The following is a 14,985-nucleotide window of genomic DNA, read 5'->3' on the forward strand; positions in this document are numbered from 1 at the left end:
GGCAGGAGAAGCATTAGAATGATTTTGTATAATCCTATTTCACCAAAGTCACTGTTCAAACAAGTGGTCTCCCTTCTGCAGAGTATCCTATCTCCATATACAGATTTCTGTACCTGGTAGATTTCTGTGGGCAATAGCTCTTACTGTCATGGTCAAAATTAAACTAAGGCTTATGAACATGATTTTCTGTGTAAACAGATACTCTAGTAGGAACATGAATATTAGTGCATGCTCAGTATGAGAGAGTTAACTGTAATAAAAAACCCATGAACCATACTTTTGTGCCTATTGATTTAACTGACTAGATGGATTTCTGTTTGGATAATATCTGGATGAATACATAGTAGGAAAGTACTTATACAACCCAAACAGCCATGGATTGCAATATATTGGAAGTTCTGATTTTAATTAACCTTTTTGCTCTTCACCTATCCTTCTTTTGCTATTTACTCATCTCCCTTGCTGGCTGCACAGATGGGAGATGTCTTCCTCTGCAAGTAGAAGCATCACTAGGCTGGCAATAGAGTAACTCTGAAAAGTTAAAATGGGAGACAGTTTACTAAAGAAAACTCAAAGCTTTCTGCTAGGATACAGACAACTTCACTTGTTTCTCTTTCACCTCCCTGCACCCAAGCAATGAGTGAGTCACCTCTGTAATGCACCCAGCATACACTAATCAGATCCCACAAAAGAAATGTCTCAAAAAGCAATCTGTGTTTCCAAGAAATCTCCAGAACAGTTTTAGCTGCCTCTTGCCACTTCTTCCAATTTCTCATCCTAATTTCAAAGAAATCATCATGAATAAAGCACACACCCCCAGTAAAACTACTGTCTGTGGCTTTTTCATGATCAAGCATTCTTGTTTATTGAATGTGCTTGCTCTCCAGTCTGAGTGAATAGTAAGAACAATTCCAAATGGAGAAGACAGGCTATGGAAGGAGCCCTTTCTGTGGGTTGGATATGTCTGGCTAGAGATGGAGGAAGATGTCCCAGAGCAGGAGCAACACAGTTGCCACAGGACACTCCAGCCTGTTACAGCAACAGGGGATGGTGGTCAGGAGTCCAACAAATCCCGAGGGGCCAGGATGTCTGCCATTCCTAGCAAGATGACAGCACCACAGTGCAAAGCCCCACAAAGGGAAAGGCAGGTCTTGCTGCCAAACGTTCAGACTTACGGCAGACAAAGATTGAGCAAAGAAAACAGTGGTACAAAAAGGAAAACTTTTTTCCAAATTACAGAGTAGACAGAGGTTAGGATCAGACTGAGGTATACCAGCTCCCAACCTGGTGGGCAGCCTCAGCCTGGGAGCTAGGAAGAGCAGTTCTGATCCTCAGCCACATCAGAGGCACTGGCTGTGGTCACACAGGTCTATAAATAGGAGGGCACTTGGTACTGACTCTCGTTGGATGGTGTGATTCACCCAGCTGTGATATAACATTCATCCTTTCAGCACAAGGAATTTTAAAATAAACTAGCCTTGGTGGAAGTGTGGGATCCAGTGTATTTCAACATCCTTTAATCACCTATGATGTTTATTAGATTAATTCTCCTAATCTAGAAATCAACTTTATTAAACTGGGGTATTTCTACGTCCATCACCTACAGAACATTCCTCTACACAAGAGTGAAAAGCTTATTAAATAATATAGGTCATGGCATTCATTGCTCAGAGCCAAAGTAAGCTCAGAACATGCAATTAGTTTTGAAATATGGTGTCAACAAAACACGGTTGTTTCAAGTTCACCCTGGACAACAATGTTTCCTTACCACATGAATCCCTTCATGATGCCTCCCATTGCTGGGAGTGTTTAGTTTACAGCTTGACATTTAATACTCATGCAGATTAACTCTTCCACAAGTTCTGTGTGTTGTGACAGATGCACCATACTGTAGACACACCAGATGATAACTGGGAGCAGAAAAGAGGAACAGCCACTTAGATCCTATGTACTATCCTTTAATGTAGCTTATGTATTTTCAAGTGAACAGTATTTTAAAAAGTCAGCTTTGTCAATAAAGGGATTGTGCCTATAAAATAGCATCTCCTGAGTTCCACTTCTTCATGGACATACCTGTTATTATTGATAAAAATGCTTCATTTATTTCTAATTCATGATGTTATTTGCAACAGGAAGCAGTACTGAGTATTTGACTGTTTTACTTTTGCAGATAGCATGGGGAAAACAAATTAACAATGGGAACAAGAAATCCATACTTCAAAATTTTAGGGAAATTTTCTTGAGGTAATGTTTTAAAAATATAGTAAAGGACTACATTTTTTTTGCACCTGGCAAAATGTGCCTTTCAGCAAGAAAAGTTAGAAAACACTTACAGAGGCCTCCCCCACTAGAATCTCAGCTCTCAGATATGTTGAAGTGGATGTGAAAGCCTCATGCAAAAGTGAGGCAGAGAAAAGTTAAAAGCCTTGGCAGTGTTACTGGCAGAGCCGGGTTCTCCACTGCGCTGTGCCTCACAGAGTGGTTTACATCGCTCCATAGGAAGTACAAGGCTGTCTTTCTTGAATGGCATTTTGGCCAGGGAATGTCATTCTTCAGAACAAATACCTAAATGAAACAGAGCATATAAGAGCTGCCCCCAAAGTGCTTCAAGTAGATTGTATACACGTCAAACAATGTAATAATACATCCCTAATGCCCTGGATTTAGACCTATCAAGATCTGCTCTGAGTTTCCTGTGTCTGGGTACCAGAACCTGACCCACTCAGGTTTACAGAAATCAGCCCTAATTCTCTGCTATAAGATCTGCAGCAGACCTCCAGATGTCTCAGACATGCAGGCAGGGTGGCCTAAACAGATCTTTTCTGTGTCTAATTTCCAATGTGTGAACCTTTTATTCTAAAGGCAATTCCACTGTGTTGCAGTACCTGGAGTATGCAGAGATAGAAAAACCTAACAAGAAATAGGCTGCTAAGGCCTATTTGTTTCTTCTAGGATTTAAAAAGAAAGGAAATAAGCAAAGGCTGCTTTTTTTTTTTTTTTTTTTTTTTACCCCCCCAAATGAACTAAAACTGTGAGAGGAGGAAGATGCATAAAGATCAACATGAAGAGCCAATTGTCCAACTGATCTGCTAGTGAGAGATTTACGTGGGGAATTCCCACTAGTGTTCCAACAATTTATAGACAAAACCCCACGTGCCTTGATTGGAAAACAGACCTGTAGTATTAGATACTACTGACATACTAGTAGGCAATACAGTTTCAGTTCTCTGGCATTTGCCTGTTTGCTTTGGCCTGATAGGAACATCAAAGAAAAACCACCACCACAGAGAAATGTTTTTCTTAATTAACATAACCAGTGAAACGTTCTTATTACTGTGTTATGGAGAGTAAAACGTGATGTTTTTACAAGATTTATACGCTAGCTTTGATTGACCAGTCTTCCTCAAGAAAAAAGAAATGGGCAACCCTTCCAAGAGTGTGTTTTTACTATCCCAATGACATCCACATGAAGTTATCAAGTACTTTAGAAGAATAAAACAAAGGTGTGAAATTTCCTCAACTGGCTGCCAGTATGTATCTGAGTTCACTGCCAGAGCCATAAAGTTGTGTGACGTAATTCAGTAAAGCAGTTTAAAATAGGCTTAATTTTAGCACTAGAAGTCTTCAGGAAAATAAAGCAAAAGTTTCAGGGAAAATGCAAGATTTCCCATAAAAGACTTGGTCACATCTCAGTTTGAATCACACATTGTATAAGCCTTTTGTAAGAGGTCATGTAGTGTGTACCTCTATGGCAGTCAGTCCTAGGAAAGATAAGAAGTTCTCAGAACATCCCTGCAATATCTTAGTCCTGGACAATGAATCACAGAATGTGTTGAAAGCATAGCTCGTCATACATGTGGTTTCTTTAAGTTTGATGGCTGATTAATTATTTTATCACTGTGCAACAGCTTCATGGGTCTGTATTTACAGAACTGGACAGTAATGTCTTTCCACAAACTTAAAGTCTTCCCCAAAGAGTTCAACATAACCAACTTAGTACTTCACCCATATAACTCCACCCCCCACCCCCAGCTTGTCTAAGAGCAGTGTGATTTTACTATTTGAATTGCTATTCCAAGGGATTTGATGATCCTTGAATGCAAATTGCAGTCTATATGTTGTTTGCAGACTGTTCTCTGGAAAAAAAAAATCTTTAATACTGAAGAGATCAAACACCACATGCTACGTCTTTGTCTTCAGTGAGGTCACTTAACTTACAAACTCACTTCCAGAAGACAAAGGCAAAAGTGCCACGCTAGAGATGTGCTTGCTTTGTCCAAAAAGCATGCTCGAAGTGTGAATGAACAGCACTCAGTGCAGGAATAGCAATGAGCTCAAGGGAAATGAGAAAGAAACCTTCCTGAAAACTTGGATCAATGAAACAGCTTTTAAGCCTCACTGGTAAGTGGGCTTTGTCACATGCAGTGCTAACTAGCCTAGTCCTGGCCAGAGCATGGACATGCTGTAAAATAGTGGCCAGTTAAAAACATCTGGAAACAAGCAAAGTGAATAGGGTTTATAATGGGTGGGATAGTTACAGCTGACTCACATATGACTAACCGCTAGCGTTTTTCTTGGAAGACTAACCAAATGTTGCTTAGAAAAGAGACACAAGAGCAGCACTGGCCCATTGACAGCTGTCACCCTTGTCAGGAGCGAGCCCATCAGCAGCCTGGAAGCCATTTGGCTTCAAAAATTCAGAAGTGACAGTGCCTGGGAAACACGGCCCAGTGCTCTGCACATCAGCAGCATTTCCCTCTGAGAGTGACATTGCCCCACAAAGACAACATGTCAAACATATCATTGGTGCACTTGTCTGAGCAAGCCCACAACCACTCCATGAGTGAAGAGATCTCAGCTGTCACCCTCTGTGTGCTGTGATCAGGTACAGAATCACAAAGGGCTTTGCAGTGTCAGATAGAGCCTGTGGGCTTTGCTGTAGAGGATCTTGGTGACTAATTAACATATTATTAATATGTTTGCATGTGCGCTGCCCAGAATGCCTGCTTCAACCTTCTTTGGAGGCTCTTATATTGAAACCTACACAATTCATTGAAGCTAGAATCACCCTAGTGCATTGCTACCTTCCATGTCCTGCTCAGAACACATACATTTTTTAAAAATGAGTATGGCATTTTGCACTGACTGATTTGAAAAGTGAGCCTTCTTGATTTAAATGCAAACAGGAGGACCAGCACCGCAGTTGTCAGAACTTCAGTTGGAAATAAAGAGCTTCTAATGATGGTTAGGTTGAGGAAAGGCTTTACAGCTGCGGAGTAAAATTCTGATGTTTGGAGAAAGCGGGTAGCATGCTGAACTCAAGTTGCAAGAAGTACGACTTGAGAGACTAGGGAATAGATCCTGTTTTCAATAAAAGTCTAAAGCAGGAGGGAAGAGCTGGGGTTCAAGGAATCATGTTTGGATCTGACATACCCTGGCAGATATTCAAACTGGCTGCTTGCCAGATCATATTTCTGTTATTCAGTGCTAGAGAATAGCTTATACACTTGAGAGATGCTCTGCTGGTGTAAACAGACTGACTGATGTTAAAGGAGCAAATTTATACCAGCTGAGAATCCAACCCTTAGTTTGCTCTAAAAATGAATCATGGATTCTGAATAACAGCAAACTTTTTTTCTTCAAATATGGCACTGAGCCTGGATGCTGGCAAGTGCCTCCAGTTGTACACATGTTGGTTTCTTTCCATGCTGTGTGAAAAATCTTGAAGGTTTGTAGGCAGAGGGCAACATTTGAGTTATCCCACCTAGAGGGAGAAGCTGCATACCTGCATGGCAGTGACCCTGATCTCCTCTAGCCTCCTTCCATGTAACTGTTACTTTCACTGATTGTGTCAAAATAAATTTACATCATCATATTCCTGCACTAGCACCACCAGCACACATAAGCTCTGACAGTTTGAGTTCATTGTATTCCTGCACTGGCACCACCAGCACACATGAGCTCTGAGAATTTATGAGTTCATTCCTATTCAACTACATGATTTTTCTAAGAACTGCTCCCCAGCCTGAGCAACACTGTCTAGAGAAGATGGACATTCAGATTCATGCCGGCCAACTGCAGGTGCTCAGTTAGGAGAGGAATTGCTCTAGGATCTCCCCAGTGCCTATACAGGAGACAGGCAAGGTGTGCCAAGTTAGCCTCAGGGACTGACTGCCTCCAGTCTGATGGCTCCCCTAACTGCCTGAACCAAGCAAAGAGAATCCAGACCTTGAAGATGTTGAAAGAGCGCACAATTGAGTCATATCTTCCAGATGCAAAATGCTTGTTAGCAGCAGTACAGGCTTGCATACTCTAGATGCTTTCTGCACTATTCATGTCCATGTGCATTTGTCCTCTAACACACACACTGGCACTTTCCCTTCTTGACTTTTCCCACTACTAGATGAAATGATGTGTATTTGTACATCTGTGTGCGTTTATATTTAAAAACATAAATGCATGACTACCCAGCTTTTTGATATCACAGTTTTGTCTTTGCTCAATAAAAGCACAGGAAAGCCATAAAAATTAGCTGGGGCCATGTAACCATACTATTTGTCATTACTCAAATAAACACAGTAATTAAGATTTCTTAACAGCTTCTAAAAGAGACAATAGCAAATTTATTCTTGGTACGCAGTTGTTTAACCAGATGTTGACTAAGACGTATGCACTCTAGAAGTATGTGGTCTGACTTTCAACACCTTGTATTAGCCTATGATGTAAATTTTTATTTAAGCTTTCCATATTTTACCTTTGAATGAAAGAGCAATGCCATAAATGAAAGTTTACAAAAGCAAGCAACAGAGAAATCTTCTGGAACTAGCTTGGCATAACCCTACTTCTACCATTAAACCAGAAAACAAAATTAACTGTACACAGCACCTTGCCAGGGCCAGATTTCTGAAGTTCCTGATATAACTGTGGCCTCCTTGGTAGGTTATCCCATGATGCAGGTGACGGGCACAACCCATCCTGGAGAAATCACTCCTTGTCTGCAGAGCAGATCATCCTGTGCATCCCATGGCCCATGGGGACAGGAGAAGGGCCAGGCAGCTGGCCTAGCAAAAGCCTCTTGGTTTATGACAGACCCTTGTTGTCTAACATCGAGTAAAACATGACTCACTTCAGGGATACACATTTGAGGGAAGTCACAGAAAAATTAACTAAGTACTGCCAGTAAAAACATGAGTGTACTTACTCTGGCTTTGTAATGGTACAAAGCATGTCAGCAGGGTACACGCTTTCCAGTGTAATCATCCCTCAGTTCTCCCTGGACAAAACCAGCACACTCTGCTTCTCATGCTACAATACTTGTAATCACAGTGTTGATCCAACTTTCTCTGTCAAACAACTTGACAATAACCTCATCATGGATTCGCTCCTTTTTCCATCCTTAATTACGAACATTGCCTCCCTGCATCATCAGACTGAGGGCACCGCCAGCTTAGTCTATGTAAAATAGATATATATCCCCACCACCTTCTTTATGTAGGCGTTTGTCATCCTACACCTGCTCCTGTCTCTCTCTACTGACCATCCTCCACATCCTCAGCACCCTTCATCATCTTGCACTTGCAGCAGTCTGCTTTTTCTGTGCCGCCTGGTGCACTGGAGCTACCTGACAAGCGTGTTGTACAGCTCTAAGAGAGAGAGGGTTTGACACGTTTCATCAGAGGACTGGGATCCAAACGCCACCTTTGGGTCTCCTTCCACTTAAAACAAGAGCGAGGACAGGTCTGTTTTGTGACCAGAGCCCCCGACCCTGCAGGTGCCACCCACTGTCCTGCAGGGCACAGGGGCCTTCACCACTCCCCACACAGCAGCTCAGTTAGATGGCAATTTAACTATCGGGCTAAACTGTGAGCCACCCTCCCTCCCCATCAAAACCCACATGCATCTTTCAGCAACAGCAGTATTTAACCAAAAAAGGTTCACAACAGCACCACTTTTTACCTCATACGCTCCCACTGGGTGTACACGGACTGTCATGGCTGTCCACTTTCAAATCTATACCTGAACACCTGCCTCTCCTGAAAAACCACTACCAAATGCGGCCACGCGCCCCTCAGCTGTCCCCCTGGCATCCACCCGCCGGCTGCCACCTCCCCCCAGTTTGCCTGAGCTCCACTGCAAAACCTTCTCGGGCCAGCGCTGAGCCCCACACCCCCATTTTGAGCCTGCCTGAGAAGCCCTGACCCACGGCGAGGCTGCCCGTCTGCCTGCCTGCGCCTGCTCCTGCGCCAGCTGCACAGGCAAAGGCAGAAGCTTGCTCAGTCACGATGGAGATTTTTATTTTGAACCCCTGTGCACAGTTTTTAGTGGTGGAGGAGCTCCCCAGGAGGCAGGCCTGGTGCTTTACCGGTTCTCCTCCTTGCAATGCCAGCGCATGCCATCTAACCCTCAGCTCTTCTTCCTGAAGCAAAAGCCAAAGCGTGCCACTCAGCTGACACAAAACTCTTATTTGTCTGCAAAAGTCTGTTTTTGCCACCCCAATGTCTTTATTGTACCCCGACATCCGTACCACAAGTCTTGTCAGTAACAATCCTACTTGGTTTGCTGGTGCCCGAGGCCTCACGAGTGGCAGCTGCCAGTGGCGGGTGACATGCGGCGCCGAGCGGGGGCACACGGCAGCCCTGGCAGCCCACCAGCTCCTTTCGGGCCGGAGCGTGGCCATCATCTTCAGCCTCCCGTTTCCAGATGCTTCCTAACTGCTTCCTTCATGTTATTTCATTTCAGTGATTTAAATTTTCTACGACATACTTTAGCAATCAATTTTTGCAAAAACCTCTATATTCCTGCTGCAAATGCCCTGCTTGTATGATCCTCTTAAATTTTCCTGTTTATTTTCCCTTCTTAAAAGCTAATGTTACTAATCACTTTGAGGATGACAGACTAATAAAAATATTGCATAGAGCAAAGACTTTCCCTACATCCCGAGCTCTCACAATCCCATGGGATATGCCTGCTTGCACTAAAAAGACAGACGAGAACTTTTTTTATGTTTTCACCGTATTTACAAAGCAAATCTGGAAGTTAAATGCCTGGGGAACTGGGAAGACCAGTCACACTTGCAGGGATGGCACTTTGATTTTAGCAGGTATACCATAAAAAATCTACATGGTCAACAGAACAGTGAGTTTGCTGAGCCACTTAAAGCATCTTTAAATACCATCAGCTTTCTCTGCTTAACACTCAATATTCTGATTTTTTAAATACTGGGTTAATTTTTTGTCAGTACGGTATGTTCTTTACTGGAGCTGGCAGTTTACAAGCAGCAGTAACAGCAGAGCGAAAAGGAGACTCCACCCAAATATTTTTTAACCAATTCTTCAGATATATGTGCCAAAATAATTGGAGGGGGGGGGGGGGGGGGAAATCTCACTTTAAGAAAGCGCGAGAGTAACATGTTTGTGCTGCTCTTCTTCCTCAACTATCCATGAAGCAACTCCTCTTTACGCTTTTCCTGAACACAGCAAAGCTGCAGCACAGCGCTGTGTGCCAGGCAGGCGGGATGGGCCATTGCGGGGCACATCACCTCCTGGCCACGTCGCAGCGAGTCCCTGAAGGCTTCTAGCAAATGAGAGACTATAAAAATGTAATTTAAGCCATAACCTTCTCCGGGTAGGTGAAGTGGTGTAATTTGATCTTTCTCATACAAAGCATTCAAACAGTGTAAATGCACACAGGTTCGCAAGGCCAGGTCTAGGGCCGGAAATCTGGGAATACATGACAAAAGCCAAGCTGCAAACAGACTTCCAGCTCATAAATATCTGGCTTTACAATTACAAAGTGATAGTTGTGAAAATTTATCAAAATATCATCTCCTTTTCCTTTTATATTGCCTTGGAGGAAAAGCTGTGATAAATTTAATTCAGTTTCAATTAGAAGAGCTCTGGACAACTGTTTTTCCTGAAACTGGCAGCTGGTGGTTTCTGACTCTCCAAAATCTTTGCTTCACTCACAAATGCCTGAAGAAACAAACATGCGCAACACTGATGCTTACTCTGTAATACAGCAAGACTCTTATTTCTTAATGTCTAAAACCCACACAAATATACCACAAGTTGTTGCCTAACAATTGCATTTTAAAATTAATTCCTCCTGTGAAACACTGATCATGCTTCCACATGTTTCAGTCAAAATACAGATCCTTAAAGGTGAAGGTGAAGAACAGCTCCACTAGCTTTACACTGAGAGTCAGCTCTACAGAGCTCACTTCCAAAAGAAAATAAAAATGGTCTTAATGCAGAAACTGAAATATGGTTGTTATGAAGCAATTAATCTATTGCACCTCTGTGATTTGTAAGTAAGTTATAGGCAACATGCAGGCTTACGATTGCTTCTAATTAATAGTCTTTTCTGAACTGAGGGATTCTTGATACTTAAAAGTGACCATCGAACATTTCAGATCCCTTTCCTTAGGGAACTCCTTTGTGAGTTAACCACAGCCTCTGAATAACCCAGGGAAATATGGCTGCAGCATGCCCACACAGAACATTTTGCACATGAAATAGAGGAAACAAAGCAGTAAGCAGGATAGTAAACACCCAAATCCTTGCCCTGCTGATACACGGCCAAACTATCTGCTCTAGCACAGGAAGACCCTTCAGCAATGAAAACACATCTCAGCCTTGCTCATGTGTCTCCAGTATACTTGCCGTCAAGGGTATAACAACCCAAAGGAGCTTTGCTGCGTCAGCCAGGGGACTAATAGCAGACCCTCAGACCTGACTGTGCTCAAGCCAGGCTTTGTGCAAGATGTGACAGAGCCTGTGTCTTGACAGGCAACAACTTAATGCCTGTGGAATCAGGGCTTTGGACTTCAAATTAGAGCAAAGAACAGCTAACTAAATATATCCTGGTTCCTGCAAGAAGTCATGACACTGAGAAGCCAACGAAAACCAATGGGTAAAAGAACATAGAAAGGAAAAAACCCGATGTGGTCACACAAAATCAAATCCTGCCTTAACACATACAATTCCTACTTAAGTTTATGGGACCTGAGGACACGGCAATGAGATGGAACTTATCTACTACTGTTGGCTCCGTACAACTTAAAATAAATGAATCATGGTATCAGTTATTAATAAATTGATATATACTTTATTATGCACAAGAGACTAAGATGACGTGACACTGTGGTTATCAAAACTGTACAACTATGCATTTCCACAAGTCTTTGAAATACTGAACATAATATGAAATACAAATGGGGTGTTCAGACTGGCCACAGGTATTAGCAAGTACATTTCTGCCATTCTTTGACTTAAAAAAAAATCACCTGGCATTTGGATCTTAAAGAAATGTGTTAATTTATTCAAAAGTGAAAATACCGTATTTGGAACTGGCAGGAGCATGGCAGCAAACATCTGATAACGCTATGAACATCCCCATGAATGACAAACAACAACAGGGCAGAACAGTCACCTCACATGAAGGGCTGTCAGCACAACCAACAGTACAGTCTTCTTGTGAAGCATGAGGTAGATATACATAACAGACAGAATGGTACATACAGAAATGGTTAGAAAAGGGCAGGGGGAAGGTTACAATCATCAGCATCTACAGACATTTTGCAAAATTGTTTCCATGTGGAAAATGCTACAACAATAGCCTAACACAGAAAGATCTGACTCCTTGAAACATGAATATAGTAATGTCCAAAACCAAATAGTGTAAAAGGTTTGAGTTAGTGACTAGATGATGCATGACACAGCGAGCAGTCTACTCTGGAGTTTAAGTACATTACTAATAGCTTTTACAGACAGAAGGTGTCCCTTTTAAGCCCAATCCTCCTGTTATATAAGAAGTTCCTACGCAGTTGATTCCATCACACTGAAATTCACCACTGAGTCCATCCCTCTGCAGCCCTGCTTTAAAGCCCTCTGCTGGGATAGAAGTGCCTCACTGGCTTTCCACACCCTGCAGGTACCCGCTGCGTGAAATCCAGCCCGGCGAGACCAGGTCTGATGGAGGTGGGAACCAGTGGCTTTGCAGTTACGCACTCAGGAGCTTCCCACGCCACACAGAGAAACTTGCAGCAGAGACAAATGGCTGCTATGAAAGCAGAGCTTATAGGTGTATCAGCACTCCAAACTGCAGGCAGCTCAACAGCTGCTGGAAAACACTACACATTTTTGTAATAAAGCTATTAACTGGGAATTCCTGGGTTTGGTTCTCTCTTTCTCTATTGAAGCAGAAACGGCTGTTCCATCTGCTAAGTAATTCCATCTGCTAAGAAAATTACACTTTCAATAGATAATTACTTCAGATTGATTAAAATTTCTGAATTAAATAGCTGAGTACACCAAGTTCAGTTAATTCAAACTTATTTCAAATACAAGTCAACAAATCAAATCTATGTTCTTTGATCTTTCTATATATTTGGTTTATCCAACGGTACATATAAATCTGTAAATTATTTTAAAATTAGAGTAAATTTTCAATAGAATACATTGATAATGCAGCATGTTTCTCAAAAATATACAATTATCTATTTTACATAAAAGTTTTCAACCTGTCCATCCCACCAACTGAATCTAATACTTTCTACGAGAAACTACTTAATAAAACATCTGAGGAAGGAAAGGGTTAAAACAGGGAAAAGAATTTACAAAATACATAAATTTCACAGTAATTGAAATTAAACATTTCATATAGAGTAACTTACATTTATCTAAAACATTTAAATATATCTTTATACAGAAATTTAATGTAGTAAAATATAGCTATGATTGAACTTAAAGGACTCTAGTCTTCTTTGAAGACATCTTTAAAGACTTTACACATAGAATATGCTTATACAATACATTCTGCTGAAGGTTAGGCAAAGCGCTTTCTTTTCAACCACACAGGTAGCACATTCATCCTCCTGACACCACATAACAGCCAATCCTGCATACCCTTATACATGGGGATAACTACGCTTATGCAACAATCCTGTCGATGTTACCAGAACTAATTATTGGCCTGGTAACGTAGAACACACTTCATACGTATAACTCTACACACTTGACTGTCTTGCATGGACTCTGAGAATAGCCACGATGTGTAGAGTTGAGCATGTGCTTGTACTAGCAAGGTCGAGGCGTGTAGTTACTCCTGTGCATAAGTGTTTGCAGGATTTAGTAACAGACGTGATTTAAAGTGAGTAATATTCCACCTGATCCTGGGCACTTACATCTATTGAGTGTCTTGCATTTTGACCATCCTGGTATCAGCAAGGCACAAGTGTAGAATCAGCAAAAGAAATCTGCAGCTCAGACTTCAGAGCAGACTATCACTCTAGTGTAATGACTCTCCCTCTCCTCTTGCAGAACGCAGGTAACCTTCGCTGAAATTAATGAAAGTTACTCATCTCATTTTTAAAGCAAAACAACACTCATTTTTCATCAAAGGAGAAGGATCAGTAGAACACATTACAATTACAAAGTGGCAACATAACAGTCAAGCAATTACACATTAAAAGTGTCTTTTTCTCTTTTCATTTGGCATCGATTGGAAGGTCAAGATACGGTAACAACACTACAAAACCCAACCTGTGACAATTAGTACCTTTCTGCCATGTCCATATTCTGACAGTACTTTGGGACTATCCAATTGCAATGTTCATGCGATAGTTTGACACAAACAACTGTACAAATATCTTAAGAGAACAGCTTCATTTTGATAGGCAGTATCCTGCACAAACAGGCTCTACTGTACATTCTTCGTGCCCTCAAGATCATCCCTTATTTCAAAGGGAATTTTTGCTAGCTCAAGGATTAGAACAAATCACCCGTTTTATCTCCTCTATCTACCTATTATACACTGAAGTGACAGTTGTTTTTTATTTTATATATATATATGGTTTAGATATTTTATGTATGGAAGGAACACTGAGTTAATTTTCCGATAGTTAAAGTGGTAGCTTAGGCTCTGTATACTTAGGTATACATCTATTTGCATAAAGACATTGCCATTGAGGGTAAACACACATCTACGTTAGTGCACAAGACCATTAATTGTCTCCAACACTTGTGTGTGTGTCTGTATTTGATATATTAGTTTTTTTAAAAAAAAAATCTCATTAAAGAGCTTTGGCCCAGAGGACAAGAAAGGGAATGTTAAAGTGTGCTTTCTCCAATTAGCAAATTAATGCATATTAAAACAAAAATACCTGGAAAACCTGAAGCTGCAAACACAATAGGAAAGCAAATGAGATGCTGTAGCTGTAAGCTTAACAAAACAAAGGTCACTCAAAAGTGGCTAAACATAGCTGAAGTAATAAAATGTTATTAACCAAAGAGATCTGACCTTGAGGCTTTCTTGCTTAGACAAATAGAAATTCTTTGACCTAAGATCATCTTTTTTCTTATCTTGTTGAATTCCCTTAATGAATACCTTGTGTCAATGAGAAGGTTTAGGGAAAGAAAAAAAGTCATATAGACAAAGCAGCATTTTTCCAAACTGGCATAGATTTCACATTGAGGGCCCGCAGACCCCTAGAACAGGTTGCAGTACTGTAAAATTAGTAGCTTTGTCACATGTAGCATAACATGCTATAGAAGATCCAACAGGCTGTGTTTATCCATGCATTGTGTGCACATATACACACTCACACACAGTGGCTTCCCCAAAAGAAAATCAGTCTTTTTTTTTTTTTTTTCCTGTAGAAAAATCCCTCCTCATTTTTTTCAAAAGCAACCAAACCAATCCTTCAAAAAGCTGATGTCTACACACAGTCCTTTGAACCGATGCACTCCTATGTTGCTCCTCAGCTGTGCCCCCCCCGAGTTAGGTTGCACTGCTGCTAGAACAGGGGGTGCTCTGCGTGCTGCCAATGCTGTGTGCTGCACTGCTGTTCTCTGAGGCCGGCGGGGACGTGGGGACCTGCTGCCTTCCTGCTGTTTCCCCTAAGGGGAGAGGGGGGAGAAAAAGTGGGGTTGGGAGAAGGGAAATTGAAAACGTTAGTTATCATAGTAAACAATAATCCGTTCCTTC

General features: G+C 41.5%; 1 protein-coding gene across 2 annotated transcripts in view; it reads right to left on the bottom strand.

The window, feature by feature from the left end:
* Positions 1-11,079: 11,079 nt before the first annotated feature.
* Positions 11,080-14,985, bottom strand: part of TGFBR3 (transforming growth factor beta receptor 3) — a 121,333-nt gene continuing 117,427 nt past the window's right edge. For both annotated transcript variants that reach the window (XM_056355760.1, XM_056355761.1), the window contains one exon: positions 11,080-14,897. In XM_056355760.1, the coding sequence (XP_056211735.1) occupies positions 14,779-14,897 (119 nt within the window). In that variant the 3' untranslated portion in view covers positions 11,080-14,778. The remainder of the gene's footprint in view (positions 14,898-14,985) is intronic.

The sequence above is a fragment of the Falco biarmicus genome, chromosome 11 (assembly GCF_023638135.1).
Source record: "Falco biarmicus isolate bFalBia1 chromosome 11, bFalBia1.pri, whole genome shotgun sequence".
In the NCBI taxonomy this organism is placed as follows: domain Eukaryota; kingdom Metazoa; phylum Chordata; class Aves; order Falconiformes; family Falconidae; genus Falco; species Falco biarmicus.